This window comes from Ambystoma mexicanum, chromosome 9, assembly GCF_040938575.1.
Source record: "Ambystoma mexicanum isolate Mex_15411 chromosome 9, UKY_AmexF1_1, whole genome shotgun sequence".
Lineage (NCBI taxonomy): Eukaryota > Metazoa > Chordata > Amphibia > Caudata > Ambystomatidae > Ambystoma > Ambystoma mexicanum.
The window spans coordinates 325758789-325780198 of record NC_090931.1 but is presented as its reverse complement, the minus strand read 5'-3'; the positions used below and the strand labels follow the sequence as shown (position 1 = coordinate 325780198).

The 21410-nt window shown below is 49.2% G+C and overlaps 1 protein-coding gene across 1 annotated transcript in view; it reads left to right on the top strand.

Moving 5' to 3' along the window:
- MYBBP1A (MYB binding protein 1a) overlaps positions 1-21410 on the top strand; it is a 1153837-nt gene that overhangs the window by 870409 nt on the left and 262018 nt on the right. The window contains exon 21 of the mRNA XM_069614733.1: positions 7252-7342. Coding sequence (XP_069470834.1) covers positions 7252-7342 — 91 coding nt within the window. The remainder of the gene's footprint in view (positions 1-7251; positions 7343-21410) is intronic.

Genomic DNA, 21410 nt, shown 5'->3' with positions numbered 1-21410 from the left:
TGTGGCATAGTTAAACGATGGAGCGGGGGCATACCCGCCTTCGGAGTTGGGCTTCACGTGCAGCGTGGCCTCAGTGTCAAAATCTTCAGGGGCCCCGCTCCGCTTGACATCGGCAGAACCCCCGGTGAAGAAATCACAACCGGCGGAGAAGGAATCATCGAAAAGCCATTCTAAGGACTCTTCGTTGAAGAAAGCCTCGTCATCCGCATCTTCAACGAAGAAAGACAGAAAAGAAAAATCTAAATCCTCCTTGGGCGATCATCATAGATCGACCTCGAGTCGAGATGCAGAGAAGCGCAGGTCGAGTTTGGAAAAGGCGGGAACGCCTCAAGGAACTGCACGACCGCCGCTGCCGTCGTCGACGGCAGGGCAGTCGTCGACCATGTCTCTGCCACTGACACAATTGGCCCCAACTGTTCTTGGACCGCAGGCAATAACGACGACGACGACGACGGGGCCAGCTATTGCTTCGTCGACGGAGATTTCGCAAGAGGCCTGCCGACCAGAGGGTTACGACCCAGTTTTGCCAGAGACACTACTGCAACAAGAGGCCTTGTCGGTGTCCTCGGAAGATGAGGATTTGAGAGTAGCTGGCCCTGCAGATCTCGGGTTACGAGGGATTACCAGGCCTCTCTCCGGGCGCATTCCGGGGTTTACCCCTCTGCTCAATCCGCAGTCACTCTTGTCGCTGGAGGTCTTATCCACGTTGCAAACGTTGCTGAAGACACTGGACGACAGACTACCTCCAGCAACTCCGGCTAGGTCGGCCATCGACGACCCGGGCCCGTCTCGTCGGCCACCTGCGTCAACCCCCACGGCATTGCCAGCGGGTGCAGACCCCTCGGCTCCACGCCGCGAGGAAGGAGAGCTGATGGATTCAGACTCGGACAGTAGAGCCTTATCGGATGTCTCGCTCTCCCCCTCCAGGGATCCAACCTGGGAGTCCGAAGCAGAATTAGAAACCCGGAGAAGACCGGCTCAGCCGTCTCCCCCGGACGATATTGGGTCATTTCACACCATGATGGCCAAGGCTTGTACAGAATTCGGCCTGGCCGAGGAAGAGGAGAAAAAGGACTGTTTTCTTTTCGACCACATGGGAAAGAGGAGAAGGTCTGTGTTTTCAGTACCCATCTTGGATCATGTGTGGCAGGAGGGGCTACAGATCATGCGCCACCCTTTCTCGGAACCAGCGATAAAAGGTCGTCTGGAGAAAAAATGTAAGGCTCCAGAGTCTACCCCCAAGTGTCTCTCCTCCCAACCAACTCCTGACTCAGTGGTGTCGGCAGCGGCGGCGAGAAACGCGAGGGCCCAGCACAAGTGCACGACCCCCCCGGAAAGTGATGCCAGGCGACAGGATGCTTTTGGCAAAAAAGTGCTGTCGGTAGGTGCTACCACAGTGAAAGCGGCCAATTCCCTGGCCATAGTAGCCAGATACGACAGGGAGATGTGGCACCGACTGGCTCCTATGCTGGAGCATCTTCCGGAAGAACATCGCAAGGCGGCGATGTTACTGGTCAGAGAAGGTGAAGAGGCCTCCAATCATGCCATAAAAATCACGGTGGAACTTGCAGAATCGGATTTTAAACAGGTGAATAACGGTGTGGTTCTCCGAAGACAGGCATGGCTGAAATGCACCAACTTCCGACTAGAGGTGCAATACAAGGTGCTGGATATGCCTTTTGAGCGAGACCTTCTGTTCAGTCAGAAGGTAGACGAGGCCCTGAAGGGCATGAAAGAGGACTCGGACACTGCACGTTCCTTGGAGGCCCTCCAAAGTGGTTGAAGTTTCCGGTCTTTTCGTCCCTTCAGGGGAGCATCGGGAAATTCCAGATTCTCGGCATCGAGAGACAGATCCTTCAGTAGGCTAGCATACCCCTCCCAGGGATACAGACAGGCTTCTCAAGTGGCAAAACGACGCTGGGATTACCAGGCCCCCAAGAAGAGAACAGGTTACTCGTCGACGAGGGATAAGCAGACCAAGGACCAGCAATGATGGGCATCGGAACGTTCTGGGAGGCAGGGTATCGTGCTACATCAACGAATGGGAGCAAATAACGGATCAATGGGTGTTGGACACTGTAAGATACGGACATTCCACCAGCGTTTGTAGCTCAACCCCATCTGAGCGTGTTGCTGCAGGAAGTAGCACTTATGCTACAAAAAGGTGCTATAGAATTGGTTCCGTCGTCACAGAGGGGTCAAGGGATTTATTCCCGATACTTTGTGGTGAAAAAACCAAACGGAAAGTGCCGTCCCATTCTAGACTTCCGCGATCTAAACAAATCGTTGAAAAGCTTAAAATTCTAGATGCTCACGCTCCAAGAAGTGATCCGGTCAGTCCAAGAAGGGGACTTTCTGACGTCTCTGGACCTGCAGGACGCGTACTTCCACATACCGATGTGTCAGCGACACAAAGTTCCTAAGGTTTGTGGTAGGGCGGACTCACTACCAGTTCACAGTACTTCCCTTTGGGCTGAAATCCTCTCCCAGAACTTTCACGAAATGTTTGGCCCCGGTGGCAGCCTGGCTGAGAAGGCAAAGGCCATCATGTATACCCATATCTCGACGACTGGCTGGTGAGGGGGTCCTCCCCTATGTCGACTCACACAAGTTTGCAGGCCACCATGCACCTCTTACAACGGCTGGGGTTTGCGGTAAACTTTGAGAAGTCCTCGTTAACGCCATCGAGAAGCTTGTTGTTCCTGGGCGCACAGTTCGAGACCCAGTCAGGGTTAGTGAAGCCATCCCTCGACAGAATCACCAAACTCAATCGATTGGCAGGTCAGCTGAAAATCAATACGAGACTGCCAGTGAGAAAATGTCAATTCTGGGCGCTATGGCGTCCTGCATTTCTCTGGTGGGCAACTGCCGCCTGTTCATGAGGCCGGTGCAAGAGTTTCTGGTGGACCGGTGGACGCAGGCCCAAGGGCTCTGGTCGGACAAACCGACTGTCGATGACGACGAGCTCCTACTAGCTCTTCAGTGGTGGAAAAGCTTCCAGAATCTATCCAGAGGGGTACCCCTACAGGAGCTGGAATTTCGGCTAACCATAGTGACGGACGCGTCCCTGACAGGATGGGGAGCACACATGGGCACTCTACAAACGCAAGGTCGTTGGTCTCGGAGGGAATCTCTCCTGCACATCAACGTTATGGAACTGAGAGCAGTGCGCTGGGCCCTAAGTCGTTCCTGCCGCACATCAGAGGGTCCATACCCGACGGCGATATTTTACTTGAGGAAGCAAGGGGGCACGCGATCCAGAACCCTTTCCACTGAGGCTCAGAAAGTGTGGCACTGGGATCTGAAACACGATATATCCATCGTAGCTCATCATCTTCCGGGGGTACGGAACGAGCAAGCGGACTCGCTCAGCAGAAATATGGACCAAATTCACGAATGGGAGATGTACAGCGTTCCGTTGTCGAAGGTCTTCGAGAAATGGGGACGGCCTCCGCTGGATCTCTTCGCTACGAAGAGGAACAAGAAGTGCGAAATGTATGCCAGCAGGTGGCCACAGGAAGGCTCGCTGGGGGAAGCGTTCTTCTTTCCGTGGACGGACAAGTCCTTTACGCCTTCCCTCCGTTCCCTCTGATACAGAGAACTCTGCAGTGGATACACAGGTACAGGTGCCGGGTCATCCTAGTGGCACCGTGTTGGCCGAGGCAGCCGTGGTTTTCCGACCTGCTTCACCTGTCAGTGGATCAATCAATAACGTTCCCGAAGGTTCCCAATCTCCTGTCCCGGGACGAGGGAACAGTGTGGCATCACGATCCAGACAGTCTCAATCTCACAGCTTGGCTCCTGACTTTTCAGATTTTGGTGCCTTGAGCATTTCGTCGGACTGTCGGAGGATCCCGCAAGCAGCGCGAGCCCATTCCACCGACAAGTCGTACAAGTGGAGAAGGTTCTGTACGTGTTGTCAAGGACAGACGGGAGTGCAACCTCTAAGGGTTACTCCGGAACAGCTTTTGCTGTATCTGCTACACCTAGCGAAGAGCGGATTATCTTTCTCATCAATAAAGGTACACCTGGCGGCCATCTCTAGGTTCACGAGGAGAAGGAAGTCGTCTCCCTTGTTTAGTGACAGGTTGGTGAAACACTTCATGAGGGGTTTGTTCCGGACGGTCCCTCCGGTAAAACGTTTTCCACCAACGTGGAGCCTGAATATGGTGCTAGCAGGATTAATGAAACCACCCTTTGAACCAATGGCCACATCGTCGATGAAGTTCTTGTCATGGAAAGTGGCCTTTCTAATAGCTATAACATCAGCTAGGCGGATCTCGGAGTTGCGAGCGTTAGTCATAGACCCTCCGTACCTAAGGTTTTTTAAGGACAAAGTGGTTCTGTCAACGAATCCTTGTTTCATACCAAAAGTTCCTACGGCTTATCATAAGCACTCATCCATTGTCCTGCCCACCTTTTTCGCAACCCCTTCATCGTCTGCGGAAAAAGTCCTATATACCTTGGACGTCAAGAGAGCTCTAAAATGTTACCTTCATCGGACTCGGCAACTTAGATATACGCAACAACTCTTCGTTGCATATGGTCCTTTGGCAATTTCAAAGCAGGGACTGACCCGATGGGTCTCGTCGACGATTGCCTTCTGTCATTCAAAATCGGGAAAACCGCTACAAGGGCGTCCGAGAGCTCATTCCACAAGGGCAACTTCGTCGGCGACGGTGTTGTGGGTAGGGCGGAAGATGCTTTTCCTCGAACGGCAGCATGCGGACGAAATACAAATGGGAAGAGCAGTCTTGCGCCATCTGTTTCAATAAGGTGAGCCCTTTTCAAGAAGGGTCTGTGCTTATTTTGACATATGTATATATGGATGTATATAAGGATGTGTATATATATATATTTATGTGTATATAGGTATTGATCTGTGCATGTACTGTTGCGCATTTTAAATTGGCATCCTACGTAAGCGTGGTTCGCTATACATATGCTTGGGAGGTTACCGGATTGCATTCACACCTCCTCTTTTTCAGGATCACTGCTGTGCATTCTATTCTAAGCATGTGAATCCATGAAAGATCCAATGCTGGAGAAGGGAATAGTTTCTTACCTGTAACTCCATTTCTCCAGCATTGGTATCTTTCATGGATTCACATGCGCCCGCCGGCCTCCCCGGAATGCAATCGTCTTGTATATCTAGGTTTCACCCCATTCTGCTTTGGAGGGGTCGAAATCTGAAGGGAACCGCGGGGACGGGGCATTTATACCGCTATGTCTTAGTGGGGGCATGCGTGCACGGGCCCAAAACGAAGTAGATAGGACCCACAAGTGTCGAACGTTTTCCTATGGGAAACGGCTTTATAAGTGTACCGAGGGATCCCAGTCTGTCGACGGGGAATATTCTAAGCATGTGAATCCATGAAAAATACCAATGCTGGAGAAATGGAGTTACAGGTAAGAAACTATTTCCTTCCTAGCTGTCAAGGTGGACTTTCCTCACATCTGAGATCCCGCGCTTGACTGAGGGGGGTCATGCTTGGTCAGTCCTGCTTCGTGGGGAGGCCAGTTTACAAGTAACGCACACAATCTGGTGTCCCGCTCTCTGGCTCTACGGTTTCCTGAAGCAACTCTGAGGAAATTCAACCAGCTCTGAGATGGGTGTCCAGGTGGCTTACTTGGGAGTTGAATTGTCCCACCAACTCAAAGGGAGAAGTCGACCTTGCAGGGGTTTCTCTGTCGATGCGAACTTGGTGATTCATACCTGCAGCAGGTCTTCACCGGGCATACCAACGGTCCAGGAGTTGCAGCAGTCCTCCACTTCAAGCTCTTCGTCGGTTCCTTCGTCCAGTGGTCGACTCTGCCATCCAAGCCAAGAGACTCGCCTTTTATTTAGGTATCTCCCATTCATTGCAGCCTAGCTGTCACTCACCCAGCAGGGTGGCTGTCCTTGCCGGACAGTCAGCCAGCCAATCACGCCAGAGTGCATTTGGGTCTCCTAGGAGACTAAGCACAGGGAGTTTCGGGCACCTCCCTCACTTCCTGCCTACCCCAGACACTCTGGTGCCAAAGGCTGGTTTCTGTCCTGAAGCCCGCCAAAGGCGAATGAATAAAGAGACCAAACCTGGTTTGGCATGCAGAGAAAAACTCTAGAAGCACCTTTCCACAAAGACATGGCGAAAAAAGACTGGGCACCATTTTAACAAGGATGGCTGGACACCATTTTGAAAAAGATGGCTCCTGTGGTTAACGTTACCGGGTCCGTGAACGGTCGCGGTAAATGCAAACCTTGGTAGTTCAAAACGAAACCACTGCCACCAGCCATTCAATTGAGGAAAGGGTAACATAAAATTAAAAAATGTTACATGAGCGTTTAGACACAAGGGATACTAAGTAACCCCTCCAGCATCCTATTTTAGGATAGGGTGTGCTGGGCCTAGCAAGTACAATGCCAAGTAAAGCCAATTTCATTTTACTGCCCTGTGAAACAGCAGTTGATCCCAGAGAAGGTATTTAAACCTTTGGAAATCTAGAAGGCTTCCATGTGGCACTGCACTGAAGTTGCTTAGTGACACAATTGTAAAAGATGTCTATGAAGTTGGTTAGACTCCATAAACAAAAAGAAACCGTGTATAAAATCACATAAAAATACATGAGAGAGAGTGGGGAAAAAGGGTCTCTCTCTCCAGGTTAAAAAAATCAAGTCCTCAAAATCCACAAAGTTGCTGTGGGTCTCTAAGGTGGAGGGAATTAGCACATTTTTGAGAATTCTCCCTAACATCAACATATCAGACTTGTGCCACTAGAAGGGTGAAAGAGGGGATACACAACCAGTTATATGTTGGGCCTGTGAATCATGGAGCCCAGTGTGGTAAGTTTGTGTTAAATACCATATTGGGATTGTTGCATCACAATCATTAGGAAAGGGTGGGGTTTGACTAGAGACAGGGTCCCTGACAAGTCTCTGAAGAGCAGTATTTTATGTGTGATGTATTTTATTGTGTATGTATATGGGACTAATTATAATTTAATGTGGGGGTCAGTCAGCTCCTAAGATTGACAACTGATTTTTCTGTTGCCTTACCTTACCTTTCAAGAGAGTTTTGGTCTAACATGGTGGGACGCCATTTTCTTCCACTCAGCTTAGGTCTCTTTACACCCCTCACACAGACAGCTTTGGAAAAGCTTGCTAGTGGCTGTACACATTATGCATGATTACATTTGCAAAGTATACTTCAAAGTGTATGGCTTTATTTTCAAATTATTTTTTTAATCGCTCTTGCATTTTTTTTGCTTTAGTGCATCAATGTACCTGTTCAAAGTGTTGAGAGGAGGTGTGGCTGAGATGACTGTGCGGAATTCTGAAGGAGAGAAACCAGAAGAGGATCAAGTAAGTTTGGTTATCCAGACTAATAGGGGGAATTTTCATCTTGTGTGCAACTCTCCCCACCTAGTGAGTCCCTGAGCACTTTTTGCTGGACTTTTGGATTTTTGTTGGACTCTCCTGAGTGGGAACTCTTTTCCTCATTGACACATTTTTTTCTGTGACTCTGAGTACCCTTTCTGGTTGTCTTTGATAGTAAGTCTTTCCTCCATCTGTTTGTTGCATCTATATCTAACAATGGGGAGGATTACATGGCAACATTGGATATGAAAAATGCATACTTTCATATTTCAACGTTGCCAGCACACTGAAAGTACATGTGCTTTCAGGTAGGGGACACGCACTACCAATTCAAGGTACTTCCCTTCAGCATAGCCTCTGCACCAACGGTTTTCAGCAAAGGACTAGCTGAAGTGGCTGCAGTTTCCATCCTAGTCTACCCTTATCGAGATGACTGGCTCATAACAGTAGACATACCACAAATGTGTTAGGACACTCGGCCCAGAATCCACATTTTGTTTCAATTGGGGTTCTCAACTAGAAAAAAATCAAGTCTCATTCCCAGTCCGGTGAAACTAATTCAGACACAAGAAGCCTTAGACTTTGCTTCCAAAGAAAGAGTCAAAAACGTGCCATTTCAAATTCCTAATTATATGGCTGGTTGTTAGATAACCGTGCGAAAGGCAATGCGCCTTCTCAGGATGATTGCTTCATGCATCTTTCCGGTGCCGTACGCAAGATTGCGCATGCATCCAATGCAAGAGTGGCTTGCGAAACTGTGATCTCTAGCAAACAGTCACTGGGACGATCTAGTGGTCCTTTCACAATCTTTAGTTTAAGCACTGCAGTGGTGGTCAAGGGACAACATGCTAAAAGGAAAACCCTTTCTTAACAATGCAGTTGAAGCCACACTAACAGACCGGTCACTTTCAGGTTGGCCAGCACATTCTCTCCATGAAACTACACACAGCATGTGCACACAATCATTGTCAAAAAAGCACATCACCCTTCAAGAATTACTGTAAGTTTATAAAGCCGTTCTAGCATTTCAACATCGGTTTGCAGGGGGAACAGTTCTAGTCCTCACAGACAGCACCACTGCCATGTTTTACATACGCAAGGCAGGACATACTGTCTGTCCAAACTATCCCAAAGAATTTGGAACTGGTCTCTCAACCAAAACATCTTCCTCCTGTCAAAACATGTTCTAGGGGAAGCAAAAGAGGTGGGGTCTAGGAAACTCTCTAGCAGCACGGACACAGCACATTGACTTGTTCTTGGGTGGGTGGCCCCTGGGAGAGTCTCAACCAAGTCTTTAGCTCACTGTTCTGAGAAGACATTTCCCCACATATCAGTCTTTGTTCTGCCCAGGGGCAGTCCAGCACCGAAATGCTAGGCAATTCTCCTCTGAACAAGAGTACCACAGCAACCCCATAGACGTGTTTCAACCTTGTTGGGCATCATCAGTGAGGTGAAGCTGTCTCTCTAAGCGCCGGGGAACACAACTGTCTAGCAGACGAGTTGAGCAGAAACACACAGCTTCCTTCAGAGCAACGAGTGGCAGCTACACCCAGACATTTTACCAACGTCTTCAAAGAATGGGGGAACCCAGACATGGATCTCTTTGCAACACAAGAGTACACACAATGCCTTGATTACGCATCCATGTTTCCCGAGACCTGGTCAAGAGCAATGCACTGTGGATCCGTTCGTCAGGGAGATTTGCGTACGCATATCCGCTAACATCCACTGCTCAACAAAATAATCCACAAAATGCACCAGGAGTGTCTCACAATCCTAATAGCTCCAGCGTGGGCCTGCCCAACTTGGTTCTCACACCTGCTCAAAATGTCACTACCGACCAGTCAAACTACCAAGCCCTTACAACATGTTATCCCAGCATCAGGGGTCAACACTTAATCAATGTCCTCAAACACTGAACCTAGCAGTCTGGGTCTGAAGTCAAATGTTGGTCCCCTAAACTTACCTCGATGATTCATGGACAACAAAAGAGGCACGTAAGCCTAACTTAAGGCATTTTTATTTCAACAAGTGGAAGTGCGGACTGTTCACCTTCTAATATCATACACCATCTACTGTATTTTTTGGATTCGGGTTAGTCTTTAATTCTATTCAAGTTCACCTAGCTGTACTCAGCATATTCCACTTCCGAACATAAAGTTTCTTGGTGGAAGGTTCCCGTGGTTAAGGCTTTTCATGTAAGGGGTCAAAAGGTTCTATCACCCAATTACAACTCCGCCCCCAGGGTTGGACTTGGATGTCATTCTTACCAGGCTAATGGGGTCCCCTTTTGAGCCTATGCATGAAACTAGTCTTGAACATCTCCCCTTCAAGGCTGCTTTTATTCTAGCGATTGCCTCAATAACAAATGTCAGTGAACTGCAAGCACTCTCCATTTAGGATCCATTTGTAACCATTCATAAAGACAAGGTAGTGTTAAGAACACATCCATGTTTTTCTCCTAAATAATGTCATGTAAATCAAGCAATAGAACTATCAGAATTATTTTAGAACCCACAGAATGTAGCACAGAGAAGACTCCATTCACTTGATGTCAGGAGAGCAGTGATGTACTGCATAGACAAAACAAAGCCAATAAGGAAAACAGGTCATTTCTTCATCTCCTTGGCTGCTGGTAGAGAAGGGGGGTCCTGTCTCTAAATCTGCAATTTCCTGATGGATTATACATTGCAATGAACTCTGCTATTCTCTGTCTGTAGAAGTTAGATTTGTGGTGCGCCGTGTCTCTGCTGGTTCCCCAGTGGTAGCTCCTGCCTACTGGGCGATGCCTGGCAGCCAGGAGCTGGTTTTAGCTCCTGCTCATTGAAACTGAATTTCTGATGCTTGTTAATCTGCTTAGAATCACATGCTGTGCATATGGTCCGACATCCAGTGGTAACCGTGGAGTATTGCATCTTGTCTTTCGGGGACTGAAAGGGGACGTCGGCATAGGCGTGCCTGTAACACTATCCCTAGCGTGACGTGTAGTGTACCCAAAATCCCTCACGAGCCGAGGTCCCTCAGATTGTTTTTTTCCGCCCAGATAACTGGTCGCCCTACAGTGGAGCTCTTACATAAGAGACATTTTTTATCCTAAACAGACTTGTCGGTTATTCCCCTCCCCCCCCTTAAGTCATTTCGACGCCAAGAACAAATTCGACAAAGACTATGAGGGACTTGTCTACAACGGTGGATTTCAGCGCCTACGATCTGGCGGCTGAGGCATCCACGTGGCCGGGACTTCTTGCCGGCCTTTACAGTAGGGAGAGTGAGGTCGGGGTGGCCATATTTCCGGTATCTCTTTACTCTTTCCCCCCTCTTTACCCGTCTGGTCATCTTCCCCTTTTGCTATGGAAAGGACACCTTTTAGGTTCTGCCCTAAGTGTAGGGTCAGATATCCTTGGAAGGACGAACACAGGACGTGCAACTCCTGTCTCCTTAGATCACAACGAGAAGCATTGTGTGGCTTGTAAACTCCTTCGGCCTAAGGCCCTTAAGGAGCGCCGTGTAAAGCGTTGGGCCGCATGCGGTATGTCTTGGGTGGAACAGCCTTCCCCCACCGCCACACCCGCCAAAAGTGACGGGGGTACTTCCGATGACCAAACACCCGTTGCGGATGTGATAGACCTCGAGGCGGACACTTCTAGGTCTTCCACGCCCGTCCCTGACCCTTTAAGGCCCGACTCTGGTCCCGCTTCAAGGACAACACCTGGTGACAGGGGCTTACAATCTCATTTCACTAAGTACACAACACCTACACCTATTTTGCCGGGTACGTCGAAAAAGGTGAAAGTGCCAGCAGGGCCGTCGAAAATTTCGGCGGATTTCTCGGATCGTACAGATCCAAAGCCTTCCCTGCATTTGCAGTAGCGTCTTGCGACTGGGCATTCCAAAACAAACAAGGGCACTACCCCTAAATCAGGTTTACACGTCGAAGCATGGAAATCTGATGCTACGACGGTCCCGAAGGCCGCGGTAGGCCCAAAAATCACAAGTAGGCCTCAAAGCGAAAAATCGACCGATAGGCCCTCTAACGCTGCAGCAGGCAATCAGTCTACCTATAGTCCTTCGGACCCACTAACTCACGCCGATTCGGCGATAATCGAACACAGCATCGCGGGAATTACTTTGGCGGTTGGGCTTATTCCTGTTCCACTGAAAAAACATGGGGCAGGCCGCTGACAAATCTTTGGATACGCCATGGTGCCCCGACTCTCAGGATGCCTATGAGGACAGTCAAGAGTGTCTTTCCAACACCCTGAGAGACAATTTTTGGCGCCAAAGGGCGGAAGATGCTTTTCCACCCGTAGGCCCTTTTGGGTTCTCTAAATAGACAAGGGAGACGTTGGAAGGGTGTATGGACCGTCTTCAAAGGATGATCTGTTTTTCTGAGCATCCTTCCCCGAAAAGATCTTGTGGAGAGCCTAATCTTCAATCGGCTTCACATTTCCAAGACGATCAGCCTTCTGTCCCCGTCCAGCATGAAGACATCGTCCAGATGGATACTTATAGGGACATTTACAGTGAAGATGAAGAACCTTCCTTCCTACAGAATTACGATGAGGAACAGGCGGATGCCACAGACAATTGGGAAGAAACCCAGCAAGTGGGAACGGACCCATGGACGCTTCCCCAGCAAGATCAGGACACTGATGTATTGTGCCTAGATTCCCCTCCGTCCACCCAGGCTCGCCAGGCCTCGCCTGTAGACTACCAGATGGCCTTCAATACCATGTTAAAAAAGACAGCTGAGCATTTTCAAATCTCTACTCAAGAGGCAGTGTCTGAGCAGGACTTTGTAGAGGATATTCTTAAGGAGAAACCTCCCTCTAGCCAGGTCATTCCCCTCCCTAATTCTATTAAGAGAAGATTGGCTCCCTCCCTGGTGTCACCATCTCAAACCTGGGCAGTGAACCCAAGAGTTGAAAAGTTATTTCGGCCAGCTCCTTCGGACCCTCAATACATTAAACGGCACGCCACCCCCTTGCTACGGGGGAGGCGCCTCCGGATAGGGAATCCAAGAGGCTATATGCCCTAGGTAAACGGGTTACCTCGGCTGCCGCATATACCATGCGCATAGCAAATAACACTACGCTATTGGCGAGTTATGCTGATGCTCAATGGAACCTTGTACAGGAAGGTCTCCAAGAGGTCCCAGAGCCCGTCGGGTCGAAGCTTCTCACTATTGTGGCCGAAGGCAGGCAGGTGAACCAGAATGTAATAAGGAACTCTCTGGACACAGCTGAAACAGCAGGCAGGTCTCTGGCCCAGGGAACCTTTCTCAAAAGGCACGCTTGGCTGCGTACCTCAGGGTTTAAGCCTGAAACACAGGCCTCGCTCATCAATAAACCAATTGAAGAAGCTAACCTCTTCAGAAAGGCGGTCGATGAGGCCATATACACAACCAAAAAAGAGCATGAGACTCTTAAGCCTCTGCAACAAATCACTCAAAGACCTCCCCTCCAGCCCCCCAGAGAGGAAGTAATTCTCTGCAGTCTTTTTGAGGGCAGGCCCATGCAAGTCAGAACAACTATGGCACGGGAAACTTCAATGCCGGACAAACATCAGGAAGCCCTGCATACTACCCTCCAAGGGGTCAGCGACGCGGCAAAGCCAGAGGTAGAGGCCCCAAGCCGCAGCCTCTGGTCAGAAATGACCATCAGATCCAGGTACACTCCCATGTAACCCCGGTCGGGGGGCGCTTAATATCTTTCCTCACGGCATGGGAGGGGATAACTTCAGACCAGTGGGTCATAAAGACGGTCGCCCACAGGTACTGCGTGGAATTCGCCAGACCTCCACAATTCAGACCACCGCTCTCACGGCGCCTTTCACCGGACCATTTGGAGATCCTGAATCAAGAGGTGGAAGCGCTGCTGGGAAAGGACGCCATAGAATCCGTCCCTATTCTTCAGGTAAACTAGGATATTTATTCAGTGCACTTCCTTGTACCCTCACCATGCGCCCTGTTCTAGAACTGCGCCCAGCGAACAAGTTCATAAAACCTCAGGTTTTGCATGGTAACGCTACAGGAGGTGATCCCACTGTTGAAAGAGGGGGACTACATGGCAACATTGGACATGAAAGATGCATACTTTCATATTTCATAAATATCTAAGGTTCATGATAGAGGACAGGCATTACCAATTCAAGGTACTCCCCTTCGGCATCTCTTCGGCGCCAAGGGTGTTTACAAAGGTCCTGGCAGTAGCTGCAGCACACCTCCGCAGGTTATCCATCCCGGTTTACCCTTACCTCGACCACTGGCTCATAACCGGCGACTCGTACGACACATGTTGTCTTAACACCCTAAAGACCGTAGACCTTCTGTTCAGTTTGGGGTTCTCCATCAACGAGCAGAAATCCAGTCTAGTCACCAGTCAAATGAAACAATTTCTGGGAGCTCTAATCTGGACGAAAGATGGCCTCGTCTTCCCCTCCAACGAGAGGGTTCAGAACATGCGTTTTCAGATCCCTCAATATGTAGCGAGTCAGGAGGTGACGGTGCGCAAAGCCATGCATTTTCTAGGAATGATGGCGTCATGCATATACTTGGTTCTCCACGTGCAGCTACGCATGCGTCCCATGCAAGAGTGGCTCAACAGCCAGTGGTGCCAGGCCAGCTGACAATGAAAAGATCTGGTAGTTGTCTCGCCAGCCCTCGTTCTCTCTCTACAGTGGTGGTCAAGAGAAAACCTCTTGAAGGGGAAGACCTTCACCACCCCTGCAGTGGAAGCCACTCTCACGACAGACTCATCTCTCACGGGGTGCGGGACTCACCTGCTTCAGCAGACAGCACATGGTGTGGTCCCCTCAAGTAGCCTCCAACCATATAAATTTACTGGAGCTATTAGCGGTATTCAAGGCATTAAAGGCCTTTCAGATGCAAGTACAAGGGAAGACGGTGCTGATTCTAACGGCCAGCACTACAGCCATGTATTTCCTGAACAAACAGGGGGGCACTCACTCTCCAGGGCTATCAAAGCTGTCCCAAAACATTTGGATATGGGCTCTGACACAAGATGTTTCTGTTGTCCCAACATGTTCCAGGGGAACTCAATCTTCTGGCAGACATGCTCAGCAGAGATTTTCCTCTGCCCGAAGAATACGAATGGCGTCTGCATGAAGACATTGTGTCCAAAGTCTTCGCAGAAGGGGGCTTCCCAGCGATCGACCTGTTCGCAACTCAGGAGAACACCCAATGCCATGGCTACACCTCCAGGTACCCCCAGAACGCTCCAAGGGGAACGGTCCCTGGATAAATTGGTCAGAGAAATTTGTCTACGCTTATCGCCAGACTCCCCTTCTCAACAAGATTGTGCACAAGATGCACCAGGAACCAGTTACCATGATACTGGTGGCCCCGCCAACCCTGGTTCGCTCATCTGATAGAAATGTCCCTCTCCCCGCCAGTAAAACTACCCTGCCCATACAACATGTCGTCTCAGGACAGGGGGGAGACCCTTCACCCATGCCCACAAACTCTGAACTTAGCAGCCTGGCTCCTGAGGTCATAGAGTTTGGACACCTACAGCTCCCTCAGAGGTGCATGGACATACTCTGGGAAGCTAGAAATGCTATTGCTATGCCAGCAAATGGAAACTTTTTGTCATCTGGTGTAATTCCAAGGGTGTCAATCCCATCGATTGCTCATCCACACACATTGTGCTGTACCTTACCCATCTGTTAGACACTGGGTTGGTCTTCAACTCCTTAAAGGTTCATCTGGCTGCTCTCTCCGCCTACACCACATCACAACAAAAGGTGTTGTGGAGGAAGATACCGTTGATTAAGGCCTTTATGGAAGGGGTTAAGAGGATTTATCCTCCCATTTCTCACCCAGCTCCTGGGTGGGACCTAAATGTGGTTTTGACCAGGCTCATGGGAACTCCCTTTGAGCCAATGCATAAAGCAAGTCTAAAAGACCTGACTTCTAAAACTGCCTTCCTAGTGTCTATCACTTCTATTAGAAGGGTTAGCGAACTACAGGCACTTTCTGTTCTAGACCCCTTTGTTACAGTCCACAGGGATAAAGGTAGTTCTGCACACTCGCCCCACATTTGCGCCTAAATTCTTCTCCAAGTTCCATGTGAACCAATCGATTGAACTACCTACCTTTTTCCAGAATCCCACAAGCATGGCCCAAAGAAGCTTACACACACTAGTTGTGCGCAGGGCAGTCATGTTCTACCTGGAAAGAACTAAACCACTGAGGAAAATTTACCAGTTTTTCGTTTCAGTGGCAGCTGGTAGAGAAGGGGATCGTGTCTCTAAATTGGCTATCTCAAGGTGGATTGTCAAATGCATCACACTATGTTACACTCTTGCTAAGAGAGAACGGCCCTTAAAGCCTAGCGCACATTCTACTCGGGGCACTGGGGCATCCATAGCATTCATTGCAAATGTTCCCCTCCAGTCCATTTGCAAAGCGGCAACCTGGAGTTCTGTACACACCTTTACAAAACACTATTGCCTAGACACTTATTCTAGGTCTGATTCTCAGGTGGGACAAGCAATACTAAGATATCTTTTCTCTACTGTTCCTTCTCACAACCCACCTCCAACTCTGGGTACTGCTTGCTAGTCTATGCACAGCATATGATTCTAAGCAGATTAACAAGCATCAGAAGACATGCATTACTTACTGTAATAGCATTTCTGATGATTGTATCTGCTTAGATTCACAGGCGCCCTCCCTACCTCCCCGCTTGGGGTGGAAGGAACATAGACATCTTACTAGTTCTCTCTTCCTCATGTACTCACTCAAAATAGTCTTGGGCTCCCTCATGGCAGAAAAAATGCAATCGGAGGGACCTCGGCACGTGAGGGATTTTGGGTACACTACATGTCACGATAGGGATAGTGTTAGACGCGCTTATGCCGACGTCCCCTTTCAGTCCCCGAAAGACCAGATGCAATACTCTGCGGTTACCACTGGATGTCGGATCATATGCACAGCATGTGAATCTAGGCAGATACAATCATCAGAAATTCTATTACGGTAAGTAATGCACGTCTTCAAACACTGAGCTACATGGAGTTCGATTCAAGCGTTCACGCAACACTACTGTGTGGATACTCGTACAAGAGCAGATTCCTAAGTGGGTCAAGCGGTGTTAATGCATCTTTTTGCCTCTGTACCTTTTAACAAACTGCCTCCTTTGAAGGGATTGTGACCTCCGACGTATTCCTTATCTTGATAGATCATCTCCAGCTTGCTGGCCTCGGAACATTTTTTTCAGTAGAGGGCGCTGCGCGTCGACGTCCCTCGAGCCGATGTCCCTCGACAGCCTCCGTATCTGCGCCGCCGTCATGTGTATAAATAGACTCGCGCAGCGTCCGTTGTCCAGTTCCGTTTTTCCGCGCTTCGTGGGCCTCGGAATCGCGTTGCTCAGTTCGTTAGTCAGATATATTCTTCATTATTCCTCGAATACCAACTCTTACTCGATGGCTTCCTCATCCGAACCGACGACTCCACGGTCCGGCTTCAAAAAATGTCGAGACTGTGGAAAGAAAATGTTGACAGATCCTCACAGGATCTGTTTGTGGTGCCAGGGATCGGAGCACCAATGTTCGGAGTGCGAAGACTGCATGTCCATGACGGCGAAAGCCTTGAAGGAGCGTAAGGGGAAGCTTGAGAGAGGTAAAACAGTTAAAACTCCTTCGAAAGTTTCCTCGGCAGAGTTGAGACATTTGTTTCCTCGCCGACACAGGAAACATTCACGTTCTAGGTCTCAAAGCAGTTCCCACCACTCTTCGAGATCCAAGCATTCGAGTAAGAGACGTCGAAGATCCCCTTCCTTGTCTTCGGTTTCCTCGGAAAGAGTCACCTGCCCCACAAAACATAGCTCTCAGGCTGAGTGGGAGGAATTCCGTAAAAAGGATGCTTAGCGTCTTTGAGAAAGCAGCCTCGACCCCCCTCGAAGACAGCTGAGGGTGATACCCTGGGTGAAAGACCTGAAAAATCAAAACGCTGCGAGTCGTTGCACCTGGCGAAAGAAACTTGTCGAGAGCGTAACGAACCCTCGAGCAAAGGCACTGTGCCATCGACGCCATCGTCGAACGTCCCTTCGACGCATAAATCTGCGTCATCGACGCCATTATCGAAGGGCTCATCAACGCATAGGTCGATCGAATTGACGCCATCTTCGACGCCGAAAAAGAACAAACCCACGGCCGTCACTACCTCACAGCCAGTGGTCATACCCAGGGCCTCTAACACGACTTCGAGAATGTCATCGACAACCTCGAGTAGGATTCTGATCCTCTCGAGCTCTTCGAGGCCTCTTCCGATCTTCTCGACGCCTTTTTTGGTGTTTTCGAAGCCTTTGACGTCCGCGTTGACGACGTCGACGTTTTCTCAACCAATTTTGACAAATTTGGCCCCTTCTGCTCTGGAAATGGGATTTAAGCCATTTCCAAGGTCTGATCATTTCAGACCTTTGTCTTCAATTTATGAAGAAGGGGAGGATTCGGATCAAGAGACTCTTTGGGCTGCAGAGAACGACAACACCTGAACCAGAGTAATTTACCTCTGAGGAAAATAGGTTAAAGGACCTTCGAGAATCCTTACATGAGGCAAGTGGGTTAGATACTTCCCCAGAAATAGAATTTGCCAAACCAGACCCAGGGGAACATGCCGAGACCCCTTACAGAATTTTAATGGCAAGGATTATAGAATTCATGGGTTGGTGTACACCTTCACCTACATTCCAACAGGATGACCTTACAGACATTTTAGTTAAAGGCCCACAGGAGGATCCTGTGGTTCCATTTCATGCTGCATTACAAAGAAAAATATTGGCTAACTGGGAAACTCCTGAGGTTATCCCGGCGGTTAAAAAGAAGGTATCAGCCAAATATAGGGTATCTGTTACTGACCCTGAATTTTTGTCTAAACATCCAACTCCAGAGAGTCTGGTTGTTCAAGCAGCAACTGCATCAGGCAGTAGATCGGCATACCCTACTGTTCCACAGGACAGGGATGACAAAAGACACGACTCTATGGCTAAGAAAGTCTTTTCTGCATGTAGCATGACGTTGAAATCTATTACGCTACTTGTACGCTCGCATGGTTCAGCCACACACTTTGGGAGTGTGCTTCATCAGCGGCTGACTGCCTCCCAGAGGGAGAAGAAAGGGAAGCGTTTCTAAACGTCATTAAGGATGGTAAAGACGCAATGTGCGAATCCCCTCAAACTGGCATTGATTCTGCTGACATTATCAGTAGGGCCATGGCGGCAAGTACTACAACCCGCAGATTTGCGTGATTGCGAAAGTCTGGGTTTGCTTCAGATGTACAAGCCAGACTTTTAAATATGCCCTTTGACGGCTCTTCTTTGTTTGGTAAGAAGGCGGATGACAGTCTAGAAAAGTTACAGACATCCAAAGCAGCAGCAAAATCCCCAGGAGCTGCAATCCGTCAAACGCCATATCGCCCCCTCCGGAACCTCTTGGAGAGGTAAGTCCTTTCGCTTTTATGCCGCATTCGGAAAAGGCAGAGGACAGTCGGTTCAAAGAGGTCAAAAAAATTCACCCGAGGTGGACGTGATATAAATACAAAAGCCGCAGCAGCAAGTGCCTCTTTACCCTCGGCATCTGCATCAGCCGCCTCTAAATCACTCTGAGGACTCTCCTCACCAGACACCAGTAGGGGGCAGGCTAACTCAACATCTGACGGAATGGCAGGCTATTACGTCAGATGCTTGGGCATTGGAGACAGTTGCCCAAGGTTACTGCCTGCCTTTTCTACGCATTCCTCAGTCATCCACCAGGGAACAGCTCTCTGAAAGTTCCAGATCCGCTCCTCTTGCAGGAAATTGTAGACCTGCTGGAGAAAGGTGCCATAGAACCGGTGGTACCTGTAGCGGAGAGGAACAAGGGCTGGTACTCCCCCTACTTCCTAATACTGAAGGACGGAGGACTGAGACCTATCTTGGACTTAAGAGAATTGAACAAGTTCCTCAGGAAGAACAAGTTCAAGATGGTAACTCTCTCTCAGATCCTTCGGGCCCTCCAGCTCCAGGACTGGCTGGTATCTCTGGACCTTCAGGATGCTTATTTCCATGTGCCAATCCATCTCAAACACAGGAAATACCTGAGGTTCGCAATTGGCGGCTCATTATCAATTTCTAGTTCTGCCACTTGGGCTGACCTCCGCCCCGAGGGTCTTCACCAAGCTAATATCGGTAGTGGCTGCAAGTCAAAGGAGGGAAGGGATTCACGTCTACCCCTACCTGGACGATTGGCTGATCAGAGCTGTATCTCCGGAACAAGCTCAGATCCAGCTAGATTATGTCTGCCACTTCCTTCACAAACTGGGCTTCTCCCTCAATTTAAAGAAGTCACAGATGATACCATCACAGACTCCAGTTCATTGGAGCGGTCCTGGACACTTCCCTGGGAAAAGCCTCGCCACCAGAGGTGAGGGCTCAAGATATTCTGCAGATGGTGACCAAGTTTCAAAATGCCCAACGTCTCCCAGCCTTCGACTTTTTAAGGTTGCTAGGCCTCATGGCATCCTGCATCTTCCTTGTGCCAGAGGCTCGTCTGAGAATGAGATCTCTTCAGTGGGCACTAAGAACTCAGTGGTCGCAATTCTCAGGGAGAATGACAGATCTCCTTCAGGTTTCAGACAAGGTGGCTCGAGACCTTCAGTGGTGGGCCTGTCAGGAGAACATTTTGAAAGGAGAACTGTTTTGGCAATCATGGCCGGAGATAACAGTAGTCACAGATGCTTCACTCACGGGGTGGGGAGCCCATGCCAACAAATTGACCATCAGCGGTCGTTGGTTTCCATCAGAGTCCAGACTACATATCAACCTGTTAGAGCTGAGAGCAATCAGACTAGCGCTGAAGGCTTTTCTGCCATCTGTACAGGGGAAAAATGTCCTGATAATGACGGACAACACAGTGGCCATGCTCTACCTCAACAAAAGAGGAGGCGTAGCATCACTGCCTCTGTGCAGAGAGGCGATGCAGCTCTGGTTTTGGGCAATCCAAGAAGGAATCTCTCTATCGGCAGTTCACTTAGCCGGAGAGAAAAACTTGACGGCGGACCCTCTGAGCAGGCAGAGTACAGTCTCCCACGAGTGGGAACTAGCTCAGGAAGTCCTTCAACAGATCTTCACCCTTTGGGGAACCCCTCAAGTGGATCTGTTCGCCACCAGCGTCAACAGGAAGTGCGATCAGTTTTGTTCAAGGGAATTTTCCCCAAGAGGAGCTCTAGGGGACGCGTTCGTAGTGGACTGGGAGTTTCCACTTCTGTACGCGTTTCCTCCAGTCCCTGTCATTCCTCAAATGATCGGGAGGTTGAGAAGGTTCCAAAAAGCCATGATCCTAATTGCCCTAGACTGGGCCAGGAGAACGTGGTACCAGAACCTTCTGGACATGTCCATCTGCCCTCCAATTCGTCTTCCACTCGAGGAGAATCTTCTCTCGCAGAAGGGAGGTCAGGTTCTCCATCCAGACATCAGAACCCTCATCCTTCACGCTTTGTATCTGAAAGGTTGAGATACAAGGATTGGGACCTCCCAGATGATGTCATGGAAGTGTTGCTTTCGGCCAGAAGGCCAGCAACAAAGACTTTATACCGCTGCCGTTGGAATTTTTTTTGCAGCTGGTGTAGAGAAAAGAATATCGATCCCTTTTCATGTGGTACACCAACGGTGTTTTCTTTTCTACTCTATTTGGCAAATTCGGGCCTTCAGGTTGGCACTATCAAGGGCTATCTCGCAGCGCTATCGATCTTCAAGTGCACTGCAGAGGAACCATTGTATTTCAAGTTACCCTTAGTAATACAATTTCTGAAGGGATTAACCAATGTCTATCCTCCAAGACCATTCCAAGTTCCCTTATGGGACTTAAATTTAGTCTTAAATTTCCTGATGGGTACTCCTTTTGAACCATTCCACTCTTGTTCGCTAAGATTTCTCACCCTTAAAACTGTCTTATTAGTGGCATTGACATCTGCTAGGAGGGTGAGTGAATTACAAGCTCTATCTTGTAAACCCCCTCATACATGTTTTCATAAAGACAAAGTTGTCCTACAAGT